This window comes from Macadamia integrifolia, chromosome 7 (assembly GCF_013358625.1).
Source record: "Macadamia integrifolia cultivar HAES 741 chromosome 7, SCU_Mint_v3, whole genome shotgun sequence".
Lineage (NCBI taxonomy): Eukaryota > Viridiplantae > Streptophyta > Magnoliopsida > Proteales > Proteaceae > Macadamia > Macadamia integrifolia.
This window is the reverse complement of record NC_056563.1, coordinates 21909958-21928826: the sequence shown is the minus strand read 5'-3', so window position 1 is coordinate 21928826 and position 18869 is coordinate 21909958. Positions and strand designations below refer to the sequence as shown.

The window sequence follows — 18869 nt, the reverse complement described above, 5'->3', positions numbered from 1 at the left end:
AATCGGTTTTGGGCAGAAGCGAGAAGGGCTTTATCTGGGTAACCCTCTCCCACTTGCCTATTGTTCCAGGCTTCCAGCTATTTTGGAGTTCGAACACCTACGCTCGCTGTGAACTTTTACTGTTTCATAGGACTCACGGTGGTGCCTCTCTCCTTTGCCTGGTTTTCTGTCTCCTCCGGCTCTCAACTGTTAGCTTAAATAATTGAGAAAGGATAGAGAGGGAGAGATGGCCGCAAGTACTAAACCATTCAAGGTCAGTGTTTTTCAGAACTGGTAGCATTGCAAATGATCTTTGCTGTTGTTCTAATTCACCAATAGCTCTAATCTGTAAATAAATTTGCTAATCCTGGACCCAGTTCTCTTTTGTTCTAAATTATAGAAGGAGAAAATTGAAAATTGGATTGCAATGACCTTTGGTTTTTTTGGGTATAAATCTTCATCTTTTTCTCTTTGTAAAGTGTCTGCTAAATTTCTGTGGGCATTAACGAAGGATTTTAGGCAAATTTTCTCAGGTTAGACGTTTCATGTGTTTACAATATTTATTGATTTCTTGGAACAGGACCCATTTTTTTAATTTTAAAATCTTGATTTTTAATTGCGTGCCTGTTGAACAAAAAAAACTTGGTCAAAAGACATTGACAAAACACCCCTTTTTCCTTTTTCTTTCCTTTTTTTTTTTTTTGGGGGGGGGGGGGGGAGGTTTGGTTTGGAGGAGAAGGGCACTCTGTTCATGAAGGACAAGCTAGCCTTTTGTTGGGTTGGCTGTCATTTCCATTTGTCCAATGTTTGGCCTCTTGCCTCCCTGATCAAAATCCTGCTGTTTAACTAAGATACCTCTGTCAATGATCAAGGTGGAGAGCTTACTGGTGGCTCTTTTTCTCTAGAAGGTACTGTTATTAATGCACAGGGTGGTCAGGGGTTGTTTTTATGTGGACACCATACCTATATTATGGTACATATGAAAATTTTTATGCAAACTTATTCTGTTTTGATTACATGAGTATGGAGGAGGAAAAGTTCCTACCTATCATTTCATTGCATGATTTATGATTTTATATTATGCTTTTGACATGTGATATTATGCATTATGAATTATGACAGATAATATTGGGATCATCATCTGTGGCTCGTCGGCAAATTCTAGCTGAGATGGGATATGAGTTTACAGTCATGGTATTGTCAACCGAATCCTACGCATCTGCTGCAAGCTCTAGAAACATGAAAATTTTAACTTGGCTTATTCCTTAGACTGCAGATATAAATGAGAAAAGTATTCGGAAGGAAAAGCCAGAAGAATTGGTGATGACACTAGCTGAGGCAAAGGTAGATATCTTTTTCTCTATAAAAATATAACTAGGGTTTTATTTTATATTCTTTTCATAAGCCTCTGGAACTGACAGATTAAGGTAGATCAGCCTATGTAATTTTATTTTAAGGTCCTTTTGCTACTCATGAGAAATTCCCTTTTGAATATTTTTTCTACATCTCTCATAGAAGATGAAAAGTAACTTGTGTCAACAATAAATGCCTTGAACTAGCTACTAATTAAGGGCCATAAAGGGTAGCAGGTCCTCTTTCATAGGGTCTTTGGAGGGGTGGACTGGGACTTTGCATCATGGAGCAAGAGAATCTAGAATCTAAACCAATGACTTGGACTTCAAACACCTAGTGTGGATCTCTGAGCTATTGTGACTGATCTAAGAGAGTTCTTCAGCATATATCGAATGGGTCCTTACAAGATCACAACACTATGACGGACATCCAAACACAAGGGTTTTCAGACAATCAAAAGATTGGTATAATAAAAGTCACTTTTAGGTAGCAAAGATGACATAACTTAAGGGACATTTTAAGAAAATAAGCAATAGAGGCTGCAGATTTTAATGTTTTCTCTGGCTGTGCGACAAGGACATTTCATTTTTCAAAATTTTGCAATGTTAATACTTAATAGTGTCAAACATAAATGTATTAACATTTGACACATTCATTTCTCTTATCTTTTATATATGAACATAGAAAATTTTGTCTGTGGTTCCATGTCAGAAAGCAATAATAATGTCAGGGGGGGAAATTGGTCTTGAGCCATTTTGTAATAAAAACGAATATTCATTTTCGGGGACTGTTCCTCTCTTGTTCATGCCTATTTTCGTTGAAATAAAAATTCTCAGTTAAATATTCCTTGCTTAATGTCGTATACTGATTGTTTTCTTAACATATTTTTACTTCCATCCTCATGTGTCAGATATGCTGTGGATTTTAGCTCCCAATTGTTTATAGTTTTCGTTGTTTATGTCAATATCTCCCCTCCCCCGTTGGTTCTTCCATTATCAGTTGTCAGATGTTATTTGATTTTTCCATCTTGTGTTTCTAGCTGTAGCATCATAATAAGGGATTTTGATTGAAGCCTTTTACCTTTGACTGGATGTAAATCTCTTTTCAGGCAGATGCCATCTTAGCAAAGCTTCAAACCATTGATTATCAAGACAAGGATGCTGACACAACACTTCTACTCACTGCTGACACAGTACACCCTAATTCCATGCCATTCTTTATTTTGACATTGGCAGATTCCAATATCATTCACTGCCATCTATGTACCAAGGATACATCACTGTTCTGGAAAGAGAACTGATATGAGCAGGTTGTGATGACATGGCTCATCCCAAATCACATGTGGTTTGAACTATGGAACAATCCCTCATTGGTTTCTGTTAGCATCAGTGCTCAAATACCATGGATGTGGGATTCACAGTGTTGGAACCTAGAAGATCACTACACTGGATTTTCACATGGGTTGACTGATTTTTCCCCCTCTTTCCCTTGTTTAGTATAATTGATGTAACTCTTAACCAGATTTACATTTTTTCTTGTGTTATTGTGTTTTAGCTTGCACTTTGGATATTCTATCTATGTTTTTTTTTTTTTTTTAGGTAGGACCTCGAGGAGAGTTGAACTCATGACCTCTTAATTGTGAGGTGTTGGTCCTTGCCAACAGAAGAATTATAAACAAGAGAAAAGAATTGACATAATATGTTGGCTTGTCAAGGTGACAGTGGCCAGGCCTTTAGTTATAGAGATTAAGGAAGTGACAAATATGGCATGCTAGCTAAGGCTGATTCAAGGCCTTATCTAGCATGTAGTACATGTGGTACAATGAATCTGGACACATGACAGGAAAAAACCGAACCGGTCCAATCTTTAACACCAACTGAGCTACCCCCTTGGGGTTGATATTCTATCTATGTTGCTGAGTTAAAGGTTTTTTTTTGGTAACAGCTGAGTTAAAGGTTATATGCTTAAGATTCTAAGTTGTGTCAGGAGTATCTCAGATGGATATAAGATTGCAGAATATGTATGAGCTGTGTATTGGATTCAAGGTATTGTTTCTCTGATTTAGAAACCAAGCAAGAAAATTTTAAATGAAGAAAAGAGAAGTACTACACATGAGTCTTGGAGTGGTAGAATTTGAAATATATCAGACCCCTATGCTTGTTGAGGACAGTCCACAATCCGTTTCTCTATCAATCTGAATGTTTTTCTTCATATGTGTTATCTTTTGGGTTTTTTTTTTTTTTCTTTGTGTCTTTAAACCTACAGGATTTATTTATACATATTCATTGATCAATAATAAATTATATTTATAAAATATTTTTGAATAGTTTAAGTGGGTGAGCCTGTGGTGATATGGTTAAGTTGTACTACTGCAACATGTTGGTCACAGGTTCAAAACTTGGAAACAGCTTATCCTGCGAAGCAAGGGGTAAGGCTGCGTAAATTTGCTCCTCCCAGACCCTGCAGTAGCGGGAGCCTCGAGCAGTGCATTGCTCTTTTTTGAAGTAGTGTACAGAAACCAGTGTTGTCTTTGGTTACCAAGGCTTTCGAATGTTATTCACCTTGGTATGTACGTTTGACCCTAATCTGACCTTTTATAAACAGAACTATTATAGCCACTAGCCAGCTCTATGTTGTTGCATGATTTCATGCATTGTGAGCAGAATCAGGGAGCTAGATTTAAATGTTAGCATCCACTGTCCTCTTCAACACAGTTGAAATCTCTGTTTTTCTGATACAGTCAAAGTGATTATAATGCCCCCCCCCCCCCCACTCACAGTCTCTCCTAGATTTTCTTTTATATTGAAAGTTGAAACATAGAATACACACTTGTTTTAAGTATAAATAGAATAAGTAGTAGGAAAGTGATTACCTGGAGTGACTTTTCTATTGAATCAATGCCATACTTTTTATAACACTTAATAATTGGATTTATATTTTCTTATCATGTTTATTCATGCTTCCAAGCTTGTATTTGCTCTCAAAACAAGGAAGCTAATTAACTGGAGTGAGGTTTGTGCTGCATTAAATACATTTAAGTGCCCTGTAATTTGATCCATAGATGCACTGTGGTTATCCCTGGTTGTTAGATTTTGTCTTTGTTCCAACGTCTTTCTTTATGTTTGTCATTTCTATCATGGAATTGGTTAGTGTTGGAAATGTGGAATAATGGAGGAAGGGTTGATTTTATCTCTTACCTCAGTTGAATGTAAATTTCTTCTCAAGCAGAGGCCATCACTTCAAGGCTACAGACTTCAGATTATAAAGAGAATGATGCTGAGGCAATACTGTTAATGACTGCTGACCAAGTATACTGCCAGTCCTTTTCCATTAATCCATATTCCAGGATTGATAAATAGTTTCTAAAGACATACTTCACATCCGTCCATTCAGAACAGAGGCATCACTTCACGGAAAATTCTCAATGCCATATACATTCCTTAATTATAACATATGTTTATTTCATCGAATCATAGCTACATAAGAAGAACAAAGATATGCGCTGAAATATCCGTTGAACCTGTGTTTATCCAGTTCCTCATTTTATAAACAACATCTATATTATTTTGAAATTGAATAAAAAGAACATGGATGTTCATTTAAGGAAAACCATACCAGGCTTTGTACAAAAAGAATTGTGAAGTTCGAAAAAATTATTTAATCATGCCATTTGAAGTATATCAATGTCAGAATAGCAAATGAAGAGAAGCTATCCTCCCAGAATGTGCCACACTTTTGGTAGGGCCTCAGGGACTTCACTCTTTCATGGGTTCCACTTGAGGGCATTTCCTAGGCAAACTTTCAACCCAAGATCGATAAGCCAAGCCGTAACTGTCTATTATGTTTGATGGCTAGAGGTAAAGTCAATAGTCAAGAAACACCTATCGTTATTGTTTGCTTTAGAGGATTATGATTTGAGAAATTAAATGGTAGGATTGACCTCCATCCATGTGTCGTACAACCAAGATGGGGATGATGATTTCTCGAAAACTTTCTTATTTGTGTCATTAGTATCACACTTATGATGTAAATTTGTTAGACATCTCATGTTAGCCTAGAGATGTCAGCCTGTTAGGTTTGGACTGCCATGTCTGTCACAGCTCACTCTCTTTGGGTATCCTTGATCATAGATGGCCTACTAATGGTGGAACACTTTCCTTGTAAACATTGTTTCATCTCTCTCTCTCTCTCTCTACCCCCCCTCCTCCGTGTGTGTGTGTGTGCGCACGCGTGTATTTGTATGCGTATTTCTTTTGATCTTATTGGGTAAAGCTTACTTCTACATTTTATTGGCATGGAGGTGGTGGTCTATGAAGGGAAAGTTAGAGAAAAGCCATCAAGCAAGGAAGAAGCACGTCAATTTATCAAAGGTTTGCTGAGTGGTTTCTTTCTCTTACATCTTTACCTTTACAAGGATTAGCTGGACCTGACAACCACACACATGACATATAGACTATTCTGGTGGGCATACTGCAACATTTGGATCTGTGCTTGTTATTAACCTTAAGACAGGTACGAGAAAAGGAGGCTGGGACAAAGCAGAGGTGATGCTCTCTTATTCAATTTTTGTTGCAAACTCTTTATCTTAAACCACTCATGCATCTGTAGGAAGAGGGAAAAAGTATTTTCAATTTCCAATTGCTTTATCTTATTTACTATATCAGGAAACCTGTCTTTTTTGCACTCTAAGATAAGAATTACTGGAATTTTCGTTTGTATTATAATCTAGTAGACATGAAAGTTTACACCAATCAATGGATCCACATTTGATCTTACAATCATAGTCAACTACTAGTCATCCCTTCTTTTTTTTTGGTAATGGTAACTAGTCATGCACTCCTTACCAATTGTATGGTCAGGTGAAATACCTTGATATCCTTTTTTTTTTGGTGAAAGCTTGTTTAGTCAGTCAATATCTGGCTGTTAGTGCTGCAGATCTACTTGGTGGGGTCCAAGGTGTCGTTGTGAGCTGTAGTTATTTTACAGTATGTTTGGTCTTCTGAAGAATACCTGCAGATTTTCTCTTGATAGATCTTGACATCAAGTTGAAAATTTCTTCTTATATAGTCTTTTTTTAATCTTTGATACTTGGCTACAATCAGATTGTTTCTGATTAGTACAAATTGGAAATCTATATTTGTATCATTTTTATATATTCTTTTGAGCCATACATCCCTGACATTTTGAATGAATATTCTCTGTTATACTGGTGCAGATTTATTTCCATGAAATTCCGGATGAAGTCATGGATAATCTGGTAAAAGTTGAGAAAAGCAACGAATTTTCTCTGGCTACTATTGCTTGTCCATTATTTTTGCTAATCAAATTTTTGTTTTACTTTTCTCTTTTTTGAAGCTCGAGGAGGGGATTGTGCTGAGAGTTGCAGGGGGGCTGATAGTGGAACACCCGTTGATATTACCCTTGGTTGAAGCAGTGGTTTGTTCTCTGTTCTTTTTTGAGTTATTCTTTTGTAGTGGAATTTAACAGTTTTTGGAGGATGCCATAGCCAACATATCAAGTTCTTAATCTGCCAACTAGACTGCCACGTGGAAGATTCTGTGGCTGACTGAGCTGTTCACTTACTAGGGTGTCTCATGGCACTTGAAACTGTTAAATATTTCTTATATTCTTGCCTGGATATAGTGGAATAGATGTGTCTTCAGTCTTACACATCCCTTGATGGTATTGTGCAGGTAGGGACTACAGATAGTGTGATGGGTCTCCCGAAGGCTCTAACGGAGAAACTCATACAAGAGGCCCTGTAGCTGCTGCAGTTGTATTTGACATATCTCTTGATTTATCTGTGGTGGAGTTGAACCTGTAAACTAAAACTTCGGCTATGAGTATTCATTGAAATTAAGGAATCAATCCTTGCCGATTTTGATCCGATCCTAAAATCGGCTGCTCTGGAACATCCAGAATCGGGATCGGTAACGGTCAATTCTTATCTGATTCCAAATTTTGAAATAGTGGTCTAATTGGACCATTTAATTGTGTTAAACCATCATGCCACAAACTTATTTGATGCAAAGTCACTATGTTTAATTGGAAACTGATTACCTCACCTCACCTCACCTAGTGGTGTCAAAATAAGGCCTGTACTGTTTAATTCGATTGAACCCGATTGAATAAGCTCGCAATCGGACCTATCATTTTGGTTTTGGCATCGTGTTTTCCGAACAACCTATCACAAGTAATAAAATAAGGATAGAAAGACTGGAAATAACCATAGAAATTCAACACTCCCTCTTCAAGCTGAAGCATACAAATAATACAAGTCATTACAATTAATGCCAAATTGTGTGTTGTGTATTTAGTTTTCAAATCGGAGTTGTGTGTTGTATATCTAGTTTTTAATGTGGAGTTGTGTTCGAGTTGTTACTTTTGTGTTTAATGTGACACCGTAGGTAGACAGTCAATACTTTATTATAGTCTGTCATTAGAAACATATGGCTGATTTGTAGCGATGTGTGAAGTTGACAGTCGGTACTTATGATAATTAGTCATAACCCGTCAATCTTTTTTCATGAATCCTCATGCTCATCTTTGTTTGGATTCTCCATATCCGACCCCATTAAGTTGGGATAAGATTTTAGATGCTGCTATTTGTGTTTTCTAAAGGGAAGGAGAAAGATTTTCTCGTCCCATGGAGTAGGGTTCATCTACCCATCTATGGTCATTATTAGGAGCACAAATCCTCTGCTGCAAAAGGATTTGATAGTTAGGAATACTCAGACACACATTTGGACTCAAATCTTTTGTAATGAGCGGTGAGTGGCAGTGAGAATCCAACATTTGAGAGGGCTCCAGCATACATCCTAACCGTTGGCTCTTCATTGTCTCCCCGCAGAGGATTTTTTAGCCACCCAAGGGGCTCCCAGCCATCTAGATCCTCAGTGCAGAGGATTTTTCTTTTACCATTATTACCTTACATTTGTATGGTACAAAGTCCATCATGCCCTTATCATTGTTTCCAGTACAAATCTTAAGGGTCAAGACACAGAAACCCATAGGTCAGGGTCCGTGGGTGGGATTCGACCCTTCTACTTAGCGATGATTGTCTAGGTCACCCCATGGTTACCTGGGTATTCGTTATGTGTTTAAGCAACAATCCAACGGTGCCTAATAAGGTGCAGAGAATCAAGAGCTGACAAAGGTGAGAAAAAGAGGTGTTGGGCGTCATTGGATCATTGTCTAAATATATGGCAAGTTCCTACATAGCTATGGGGGCGACCTGGGCAATCGCCGCTCAGGATAGGAGCCGGGTCCCCGTGGGTGTGGGTTAAGGTAAAGTGCCTCCGTTTTTCAAAATAATCGATGGGTTCTCCGTTTTCAGTCTAACCTAATTAAATAGATAGGCCGAGAGATGTTAAGAATTGATTAAAAACCGGTTAGATATTTAAACACTTTAAGACCCTGCTGCATCACTGCGTGCCCTAACCTCATTCTGCCTCTTTTGCGGTGCCCTAACCTCTCTCCCCTGTAAAATGGACAGGTGTCAATCGCCGGAGCAGTCTTCAAGAACGAGACGGACGGCAGCTTGAAGCTCGATCTCGATTCTCCTCCCTGCCTCTCTCCCATATTGAAATGCACTATTTCGCAGTTGTTGATGACTAGGGGAAACTAATCACGGAGTTCTCTCCCTTCAGTCTCGCGACCTGCGGCTATTGCAACACTCTCCACTGGTTTTACCTTTGGGGAGATCTACGCCTTCCTCCCATTTGGTCGTTCATCACTTTGCTTACAAGGATCCCTACCTTTTTCATTTGTAGATCGAGATCCATCAGTGGTATGTTTCCTTATTGTGGTTTTAAGGTTTTTTTTTTTCCCCCAACATACCGTGACCTGTATTACTCATTAAAATGGTTCTGCTTCATTTTGGTTCTTTGGATACATGCAACACCGGAACCAGCTATTCCAAGGATTTGGGACTCCTACCTCCTGATTCTCTGAGGATCGAGCTGCATTGCGGAGCTGAATTTCAGGTAGCCCATTACTTCATTAAAACCGGTGAGTTTTTATTTTTTTTTAAATCAAAAATTTATTCTTAACTTCATCACTGTTCCAGAATAACGAACTCTATCTTCTGAAAAATCCTTTTTTTTTTTTTTTTTTTTCTGAAATCATTGTCCATCTTGCATTCTGGCTTTGTGGAACTTATAAGAAATTTGAGTGCGCCCATTCTGCTTTTGCCATCATCTTCTTCAGTCCCGAATTCCCGATCAAGGTTTTAAAACTCGGGATCGGTCTCAAACGATTCCGGTCAGGATCGGACGGATCCAACTTACCAGTGGATCGGTATCAGATCGATCAGGATCAGAGATCGGTCTTGGCCGATACTAATCCGATCCGATTTTTAAAACTAGGGTAGGCCTGTAACGGACTGACCATTTAGCGATCGGTCTTGGCCCTTGGGTTTAGCCAGTGCTGACCGATTAGATAAACGGTTGGTCTGATATCAGTCCTGGGCTCCTGGCCTTAGTTGTGCAGACCAATTAAGGGCCTGCCAACCAAGGATTTAGGTATCGGTCTCTGCCGATGCCAATCCGGATCGGATGGGATCGGTGAGTATCGGTCTATTTTACCCTTGCTTTTTATGAAAATACTAATTTTTCCTATTTTACCCTTGAAACGATAATCCGGATGGGGGATCGGTCTCAGCCGACACCGATCCAATACAACCTATGCTTGAAACCATGCTACCAACACAAGTTAACACAGTTGACACCCCTAGCCTCAACCATGGGTGATTCGGAAGGCAATTTCATGGTTGAAAAGTATCAAGGGGTATTTTGGTGATCGTACTTAGCAATTCTGCAAGGGTATAGATTTGAAACCTTGCTTGTATTATAGATTTGACCATCTTTAATAATCATTAGACTTCTAACTATTATAATAATAATAGTAAAAATAATCAGACATGTTACTCTATTGTTGGGTCCTATAACTCATCATTATCGTATCACATCATGAGAATAGGTGTTTATATACTTTTATATATATATATATATATATATATGTATGTGCCAGTGGAGAAGTAATTTTTAAGGTCCCTTATTCACATATCAAGTTTCAGTTCAAGTAGAATTTGCTAAGTGACAAAATAAAGCATTGAAATATCAAGACACATCTATTAGTACTTTGGCAACTATTAGAATTTTAATGATTTTTTAATGTCTTGTTTTGTCACTTATTAAATTCTATTTGGGTTGAAATTTGACATGTGAGCAAGGGACCTTGGAGTATACTTATTTAAAATGCTTTAGCCTCATCTGACTTGCCACATGGTGTACCATGTCCATAGAGAGAAATTTTTGCACTTCTTAAATTCAAACATGGGAGAGTGTGCTCTAAGCAAGCTACATAGGGAGTGCACCAATGAGGAGCAATGAAATGTTTTCATACATAGGGGGTAGAAAGGTCATTTCATGTAAGGAGAGAGAGAGAGAGAGAGAGAATGGGTGCTAGTGTACATTCCACTACCAGCTAAGAGAACTTTTTCCCTTCAAATTTTTATGCTTTCAATTTTTTCGGGGTTATGTTTGGTATAACCACAGTTGGTTATATCGAGCACAACTTCTCCTTGGGGTGCCCCAACTCCAAACTCATTTGGAGAATGAATTGGACTCTTGTGTTGATGATCTACTAGTTGATTCAAGATTTGGGTGATTGACCACATTTAACTATGTGTGAGGTGGGCCTAGTAAGGGCAATAATGGCATTTGAATCATGGTTCAAAATTCCATTGGAAATTTAAAGGGTAGGCTCTATTTGATTGCAAAAGAAATAAAAAAGTAGGGTAGTAAAATCAAATCATTACAAATGTAGAAATTTTTGTAATCATTGCTTCATATGGTGCAACTAACTCTAAAATCGGCAAGTGCTTTCTGTTCGCAAGAGGCCTTGAGCCCACACACAAGGAGGACGTGTGCCCCCAGCCTAGGGCACTGTGGTCATTGCACGCCCCTATGCTTGTGGTGTATGGGCCTCCTACAAACATAAAACTTTGTCCCCTATAAGATATACCAATTTTGGTTATTGAATTTCATTTTTATTTGCAATCAAATCCTTTTATTTGAAAGTAAATAAATTTTACACCAAAAAAAATATGTACTAAATATGGTAAGAGTTTTTAGACAATCATGATTATGAATTTTTTTTTTTTTTTTTCCAAAAGGGTTTCATTTGCATCCATTTCCCTTTGCCTTTTATTATATAAAGGAAAGCATGATCTATACATTTGATTGGGACTCTTTCACGATAGATCAAGATTCGAACCTTTGATCAACGATCTATTTCATTAAACATGATATGAGACAAAAATTTTAACTGAACAACATATCTAGACCTGGACCAAGTATATTTTATAATGGATCATCATCATCAGTATCTCTATTTTTGATAATGATCTATCTTCATCAAACATGACATGGGGTCTGAATCTGGATCATTGATCTTAATTGAAAAAATAAAATCTAAGCTCTAGACTTGGGAATAAGGATTATGTCTTCAACTCTTTGATCAGCGATATATATCTTTGTTATATATGGCATAGGATACATATAACTATTCAAGACTTTGATCAACGATTTATCTTCATCAGACATGATATAAGTTTATGAATCATAGATTTGAAGGAACATGGTCTAAATCTTTGACCGTAATGTTTTTGAAAAATCATAATATTGGCATTTGATAAATAAACTCTTTATCAAACATTATGGTCTAAATCTTTGACCACAATGTTTTTGAAAACTCATGATATTGGCATTTGATAAATGAGCTCTATCAAACATGAAAAAGTACATTGATAATAGATCTTACCTTAAGCAATATGACATGAGATCTGTTATGATGAAGTATGATTTAGGCCATTGATCTTGATAACGAAGGATTGTGGCATGAGCCAGAATAATTGATCTTAATTAAAGGAACATAATCTCGACCTTTGACAAATAATCTTTTTAAATGAATAATGATCCATGCCTTTGATAGATAATCATTTCATCAAACATGATATAAAATATAAATAATAGATCATGGTTTATACTCATATGATGACTTGTACAGTTGGAATATGGATCAGGGTAGTTGATTCAAGTGGTAATGTATCAATGTGGATACTCTAGATGATTCATGTCATATACATTCATGTATATTGAAAAATCCAATCGGGTCAATTTTTTTTTCTTGATCGATGGTTTTTTTTTTGAAGTTTTTATCCGGATCCAATAGACCATATAAGATGATTTGCACAATTATAATAGAGTTAAAAAGACCAATCCAAATGGTAATTTTCCAATCTAGACGTTACAAATGAGTCGTACCATATGAATTCATCCATATTGGAAGATCCAAATTGTTTGAGACTATACATGCATGTAGACATGGGGTACAAATCCAAAGATCTTGTACTCGTGGATCAATCTGAATGAGTTTCGACTTTTTATTAATATGGATAGGAAACACATGAGCAATAAGATTGATCCTATAACTCTCTCTCACTATGTAGACATTTTGTTAGAGTAAATATTAAGAAAAATACGAAAATAAACAAACAATAGATCCGCACAATACAGAGATTTAACGAGGTTCACACACCGGTGTGGTGTGTTATATCATCGGGTAAGAAGAAGATGGTCACTATATAAAAGAGATTACACCCAAGCAGCGGTTGAAAAACTTGCCTTGAAACCTTAACTCGAAAAATTCCCAAATTACAATGACTTTCAAGACAACAATATATTATATACTCCAAGTCGTCGAGCCATCGGGTCGCGGTTAATTCAACCCAACGCCTTTGTTTCCATCATAGGTCTCAGAAAACTTTTCATTCAAGTCACCACCAAAATATGTTGGTGTAAGTCAATCTTCAAAATGGATCAAGAATTCGAGACAAACTTAACACATTTTAATGTGAATCATGTGTTTGTACATCAATAAGCAATAGGTGACAATTTTATGGAAGTTTAATTACATTAATGTCTATACTTTTAGGGCCTAAACATAAAATTCAATTTGCAATTGTTTTGATATATTAAAATCATATTAATTAGCTATTGTTTGTTTTATTTGGCTTGTTAAGGGATGATATGTGTATAACCATGCATGGTGATCATCAATTCTATCCATCTAGCTTAATAAGGGATAACTTTCATGTGTAACCATGCATGTGACAATGAACTATAACTACCCTTTTATGTCCGTAAATTTATGATGTGGAGTCAGATAAGACAAAAGGTAGCTAATTAATTTAGCTTTAATGAATGCAAGCAAATTCATATTGTATTTTCAAGTTGAACTCTAATGGACTCCGATACAAACCTATTCCATGACATCTTGTTTTATTGACGTATGAACATATGACACACACACGCACACACATCTTCTATATATGTACGTCTATATAAAGAGGGTTAGAAGATTAATCTCTGCAAATCACATGGGGTCAAGTGGCAAAAATATCCAAGAGACAATACAACAATTCAACATTTTCTCAACTAATTGGGTTGTTACATGGATCCGTGCGTTGGTAAAAGAAAAAGAAAAAGAGAGAAAAAGGAGAAAAAGAAAAAAAAAAAGGGAAAGGAGGGAAGAAATTATGCGACATCACATAGACATCACCCCTAAAAGTGTGGCTAAATGTATCTCTACTCTCCAAATAGCTCTCTAAGCATACTAGCTTTGAGACCTAGCATCAACATGACATTTCTTACAACATCATCTTTGGTCATTTTAGGATTGTTCCTAGCTCTTTTAGCTCTGATCTATCACTCCTCCTTTGGCGCATCCCGAGGCCTCTATTGAACATGGCCATATCAATTTAGAAAACATTCTTGGAGTTTATCTTGAATCAAAGCAACTCTCAATTTAACTATAATCAATCATTTCATACCCTATCTCTCCTAGATTTGCCATACATCCTCATCTCTGCTACATTCAGTTTATTTATGTTACGTTTATTGATTGCCCAACATTCTACGCCATACATCAAAACTTATCTTATGACAGTCCCGTAGAATTTCCCTTTAAGCGTAAGTGGAATACGTTGATCACACAACAAGTTGGATGCACATCTTCATTTCATCCATCCTACTTTAATTCAATGAGAGACATCATCTTCTATATCACCTTGCTTATGGTTGAACCTAGATATAAAAAATAATCGATTTGCAGTATCTTTCTCTTTGAGTTTCACCACTTTGTTATCCATCCCTGTGCGATTAAAGTTATACATTATACATTTCGTCTTCGTTTTACTTATCTTAAGACCTCTTGACACCAAAATAGATCTCAATAATTCCAACTTATCATTAATCCCAGTTATTATCTCATCTAGTAGGACACTATCATCTGTCAAAAGTATACACCACGGAACCTACCCTTGAATATTCTTAATTAATTCATCAATGATGAGAGTAATGCATGGGTTTAAAGTTGATCCTTCATGTAGTCCAACTATACTTGGGAATTCACTACCTTAGCTTCCCACAATTTTCACATTAGTCACCACATCCTTGTACATGTCTTTAATTATATCCACATATTTCCTCAATACCCTTCTCTTCTCTAAAACATGACAGATTAACTTTTTGGGGATTCTATTATAGGCTTTCTTTAGGTCAATGAAAACCATAAGAAGATTCAAGAGACAATAGTGTATCTTATATATATATATATATATATATATTTTCTTGTATGCGAGTGGTATTATATGATCCATTTAGTTTGAGTACATAAATTGGCGGCTATTGGTCCTTCTTCTCCATCTATGTCGGCTTTGGAGCCTTCTAGGTATGATTTTGGTGAGGGCTATGTGGTGATAGGAGGTGTGGCTAATGGGGGTGAAGGAAGGAGTTTCCTTTGTCCATGATTTCAGAGATTCCTGCTGGGAGAATGGGGAGTCATCTGTGGGAAAGATGGATGCTGCCAATGAAATTCCTTTTGTTTCTTTATTCTCGCCAAATGTGTGGAGGAATAAGGAGGGGTTTCAACTCAAGTTCATTGATCCGTCATGGTAGGTGATCAGAAGGTTGCTAATTGTCCTGCTGAAGCTGTTAGAGGACAGATTAGTAGATGGAAAAATGCACTTGTAGGGCATTTCATTGGGAAGAGACCACCTTTTCATTACACTAAGGAGTTTCTTCTCAAGAACTGCAAGATTTCAGGCAATGTTGAGATAAATCTGCTTGAAAGTGGTGTGTTCATCTTCAGATTTAACTTGCAAGAGGATAGAGATAAAGTCTTGGAAGGGAGCCTGTGGTATGTTCAGCGTAAGCCTCTTGTTCTTCGTTCTTGGAGCAAAGAGGTATCATTGGGGCAGATAACTTTAACCTCTATTCCAGTGTAGATTACTTTACCCAATCTTCCCTTTCAATTCTAGTCTCTAGAGGCATTAAGTGCTATTGGGAGTGTTATTAGGCATCCAATTTCTTCAAATATGAGGACTAAGACATTGGAGAGATTGTCTTTTGCAAGGTTGTGTGTTGAAGTTAATGCTTCTGAAGAACTACCTTCTGTTGTAGCTATTAAGGATAAATAAGGTCGCATTTTTAATCAACAAATTAGGTATGATTGGAAGCCGCCTAGATGCAATGTCTGCAATGTTTTTCGCCACTCGGTAGAACAATGTGGTGGAGCTCTGGTGGTTCGGAAATCAAAACCAGTTTGGCGAAAGAAGGAAGATGGTGGAGAGCCTACATTGCCGACTGAGAATGGTGGACCTTCTTTGCACAAGAGTGGTGTCATGAGCAAGAAATCCGCCCTCTACAATTATCCAGAGTTCAAATTCTAGTTTGAACTTTGAAAAAAGGGGAGTTGATAAGGAAGGATTCATTTACGACAGATTTAGGGGTAAAAAGATTCCAATAAGAGAGGAATCAATTACCCATGTCAATGCTTTCTCTCTCCTTGAAGGATTGACCGAAGAGGTGCCAATTTCAATTTCAAAAGAGTCCTTGGTTGAGGATGAGGAGGACAAGATTTATGAGGAGGAAGTTTTGGAAAGTCAATATATTGCTGAGGTGGATGCGGTTTTCAACTTGGTTTTTCTCAAATGTCTTGGCAATTGAGGAGGAGAATATTTTGGACTGCAATAAGAATATCTCACTGGCTAATAGGGAGGAGGAATTGGATGAAGGTGAGTTGGCAATTAGTCCATCTACTAATGACGTGAATAATGGGGTATTGATGGGGAGATTTTCAAATGAGAAAGAGTTTCCTCATCAAGATTCATTGGCTCCCTCTTCGGAGGAAAAGAAGGAGTTTGATGGAGACAAATTAGGGGAGGAATTGCAGGATTTTAATTTTATTTCTTGTAATGAACCGATTAGTATTGAAGGCCAATCAGTTCCTATTTTTTCTCCTAATTTGGATGACAAAGTAAGAATTTAAATTCAAATGAAGAAATGGCTAAGGTCATGGAACGCACCAAGGGATGAGATATTATCACAAATTTGAACCTTATCCTGGATTCTCTTGACATTGAAGTTCAGTTGGATGATGAGGTGGCAAAGTCAACATACTTTATTAAGCAAAAGGGGGCGATTCAGCTAAGGAAATTCCTTATACTAATCATTTGACCACGGTTTTGATTTCCTCAAAAAATCTGGTGGAAAATATTCCTAAGAGAGACAATGTTGACGTGGCAGGTGAAGAGGATAATGGCAGATTGATTGAAGATTTGACTCCCAAATCTGTAGCAGATTCAACTTATTTCAAGAGAGTTGAGAACCTTGTAGATTTTGTTATTTCTCCAGAGGAAGAGATAGAGTTGAATCATAATGAGGAGGTGATGGATCAAATTGAGTTGAACCATATTGTGGATGAGGTGACCTATCAAGTTGATAATATAGAGGATATATATTTGGATTTTTCAGAGGACGCATCCGAGTTAAATGAGGATGATGGTACTGGAGTCTTTAGAAACCTAACCCATCCGGTAGTGAGAAGCATTCTATGGAAGAGTCGTCACATGAAAAGTGCCCCATACTTTCTTCGCTCCCATGATTGGACTACTTAATTCTTTCATTGCATCTTTACCTTATTGTTAAAGTTTTTCTTTCTGTATTACATGAATTGTGTTACAGGGTTTGTCCTGTTTGATTTAGGGACCTCTCCTCCTTTCTTTTGGTCTGCCCAACGAAGGTTGTAGGGGTTGCATTTCTTTGTTTTTTTTATATTTTTTATTTTTCCTTAATACATACAAGTTATCTATCAAAAAAAAAAAAAAACATAAATTGATACCCTTGTCTACACTCTGGCGTATATGATAGTGATTAGAAAAAGAAAAAAGGAAAAAAAAATAAAATAAAATTCTTCTCACATTTTTGTACGAGGCACGAATGTTTCTTTTTCCCTAGGATACTCAGGGCAAGCTCGACTCACTCGGGTCTACCTTTTCAATCACCACTTGTCAATATGTTGCAAAAGAAATTTATATTTTTTTATTTTTTTTCATTATGAGGTGATAATGTTTTTATATTTATTTTTTTAGTATATTAATCGCATGTATGATCCACTCAATTCGGACATTTGGATTAAGGGGGAATTACTTAGATTCACGAGATAATAAAAGTAACATGATCTACTTGGATCATCCTTCAACCATGATAAAAGGCCGTTGTGGAACAAAGTTCTACCAACCAAAATTTAGATAAAAAGGTGGAAAACCATTAAGTAACAGATGTCGTTTGATTCTAATCTACATAAAGTAGGTGTGGCATAACCCTCGGACTCCAATGTTTGAATAAAGGGACTAAGGATGTTGATCACATTTTCATAAGTAGTGACTTGGCAAAAATGATCAGGAGTTGGTTGGCCACTGTATTTTGTTTTGATAATGAATCAATCCTTGATACAGAGATGTAGCAACCGGTGGAGTAGATTCAAATCTCACTCAAGGGAGGGCATTCTTGTTTTGCTGGCTCCATCTATCGCTTTATGGATGATTTGGAATGAAAGAAACCAACCATTTGGTCTTTGAAGAAAAATAATCCAATCTGTTGCAACTAAAGATGAAGTTGTTAAATTAAATCTGTTATAAGTGTCCCATGTCATGTTTAACGAAGAGATCGTTTATCAAAAGTCAAGATCACTCAATTCTATGATGCGTGTACCCTCTGTCATTATTATTTACAATGCAAGAAAAATGGGAATCCCAAATGCCTTCAACTTCCATCTGTATGTATTTGAACGTTTCTGTCATTTTCTATCAATGCTCCAATCACTGAAAAAATGTTAGGGCTGTGTTGAGTATGCATTCTGCCTTGAGTAATAATGCATTCCAAGAAATCATATCAAAGGCACCATAGTCTTCTGCTATGATCTTAAACATCTAACCCACTATTTATTTAACATATATTTGTTATCTTATATTCTCAATCTCAATATTTTGTGGAAAATAATACCCCACCCCTAAGAAGCTCTCAATTCTAAATTGTTAAAGAAAATGAACAATATAGCTATCCCATACATGTTTTCAGGCGCATCATTCTCTTAGACGGGCTGAGTACCCTCCTGCAATACTTTAAGTGCAA

General features: G+C 36.9%; 1 protein-coding gene and 1 long non-coding RNA gene across 3 annotated transcripts; both read left to right on the top strand.

Moving 5' to 3' along the window:
- Positions 1 to 52: 52 nt before the first annotated feature.
- On the top strand, positions 53 to 7401 carry LOC122084203 (7-methyl-GTP pyrophosphatase). 2 transcript variants are annotated; one of them, XM_042652287.1, is made up of 11 exons: positions 53 to 253; positions 1102 to 1173; positions 1249 to 1323; positions 2441 to 2524; position 4511; positions 4558 to 4640; positions 5633 to 5702; positions 5785 to 5876; positions 6548 to 6589; positions 6688 to 6768; positions 7026 to 7401. In XM_042652287.1, exons 1-11 carry the CDS (start codon positions 227 to 229, stop codon positions 7095 to 7097), a joined length of 699 nt encoding a protein of 232 aa, XP_042508221.1. In that variant the 5' UTR covers positions 53 to 226; the 3' UTR covers positions 7098 to 7401. The 2 variants fall into 2 exon arrangements, with proteins under 2 accessions (XP_042508221.1, XP_042508220.1); XM_042652286.1 differs by lacking the exons at position 4511; positions 4558 to 4640 and having other exon boundaries at positions 61 to 253.
- A 1320-nt stretch (positions 7402 to 8721) lies between these two features.
- Positions 8722 to 11018, top strand: LOC122084206. The gene is made up of 2 exons (XR_006141848.1): positions 8722 to 9121; positions 9245 to 11018. It is a non-coding gene; the product is annotated as an uncharacterized LOC122084206 (long non-coding RNA).
- Positions 11019 to 18869: the final 7851 nt, after the last annotated feature.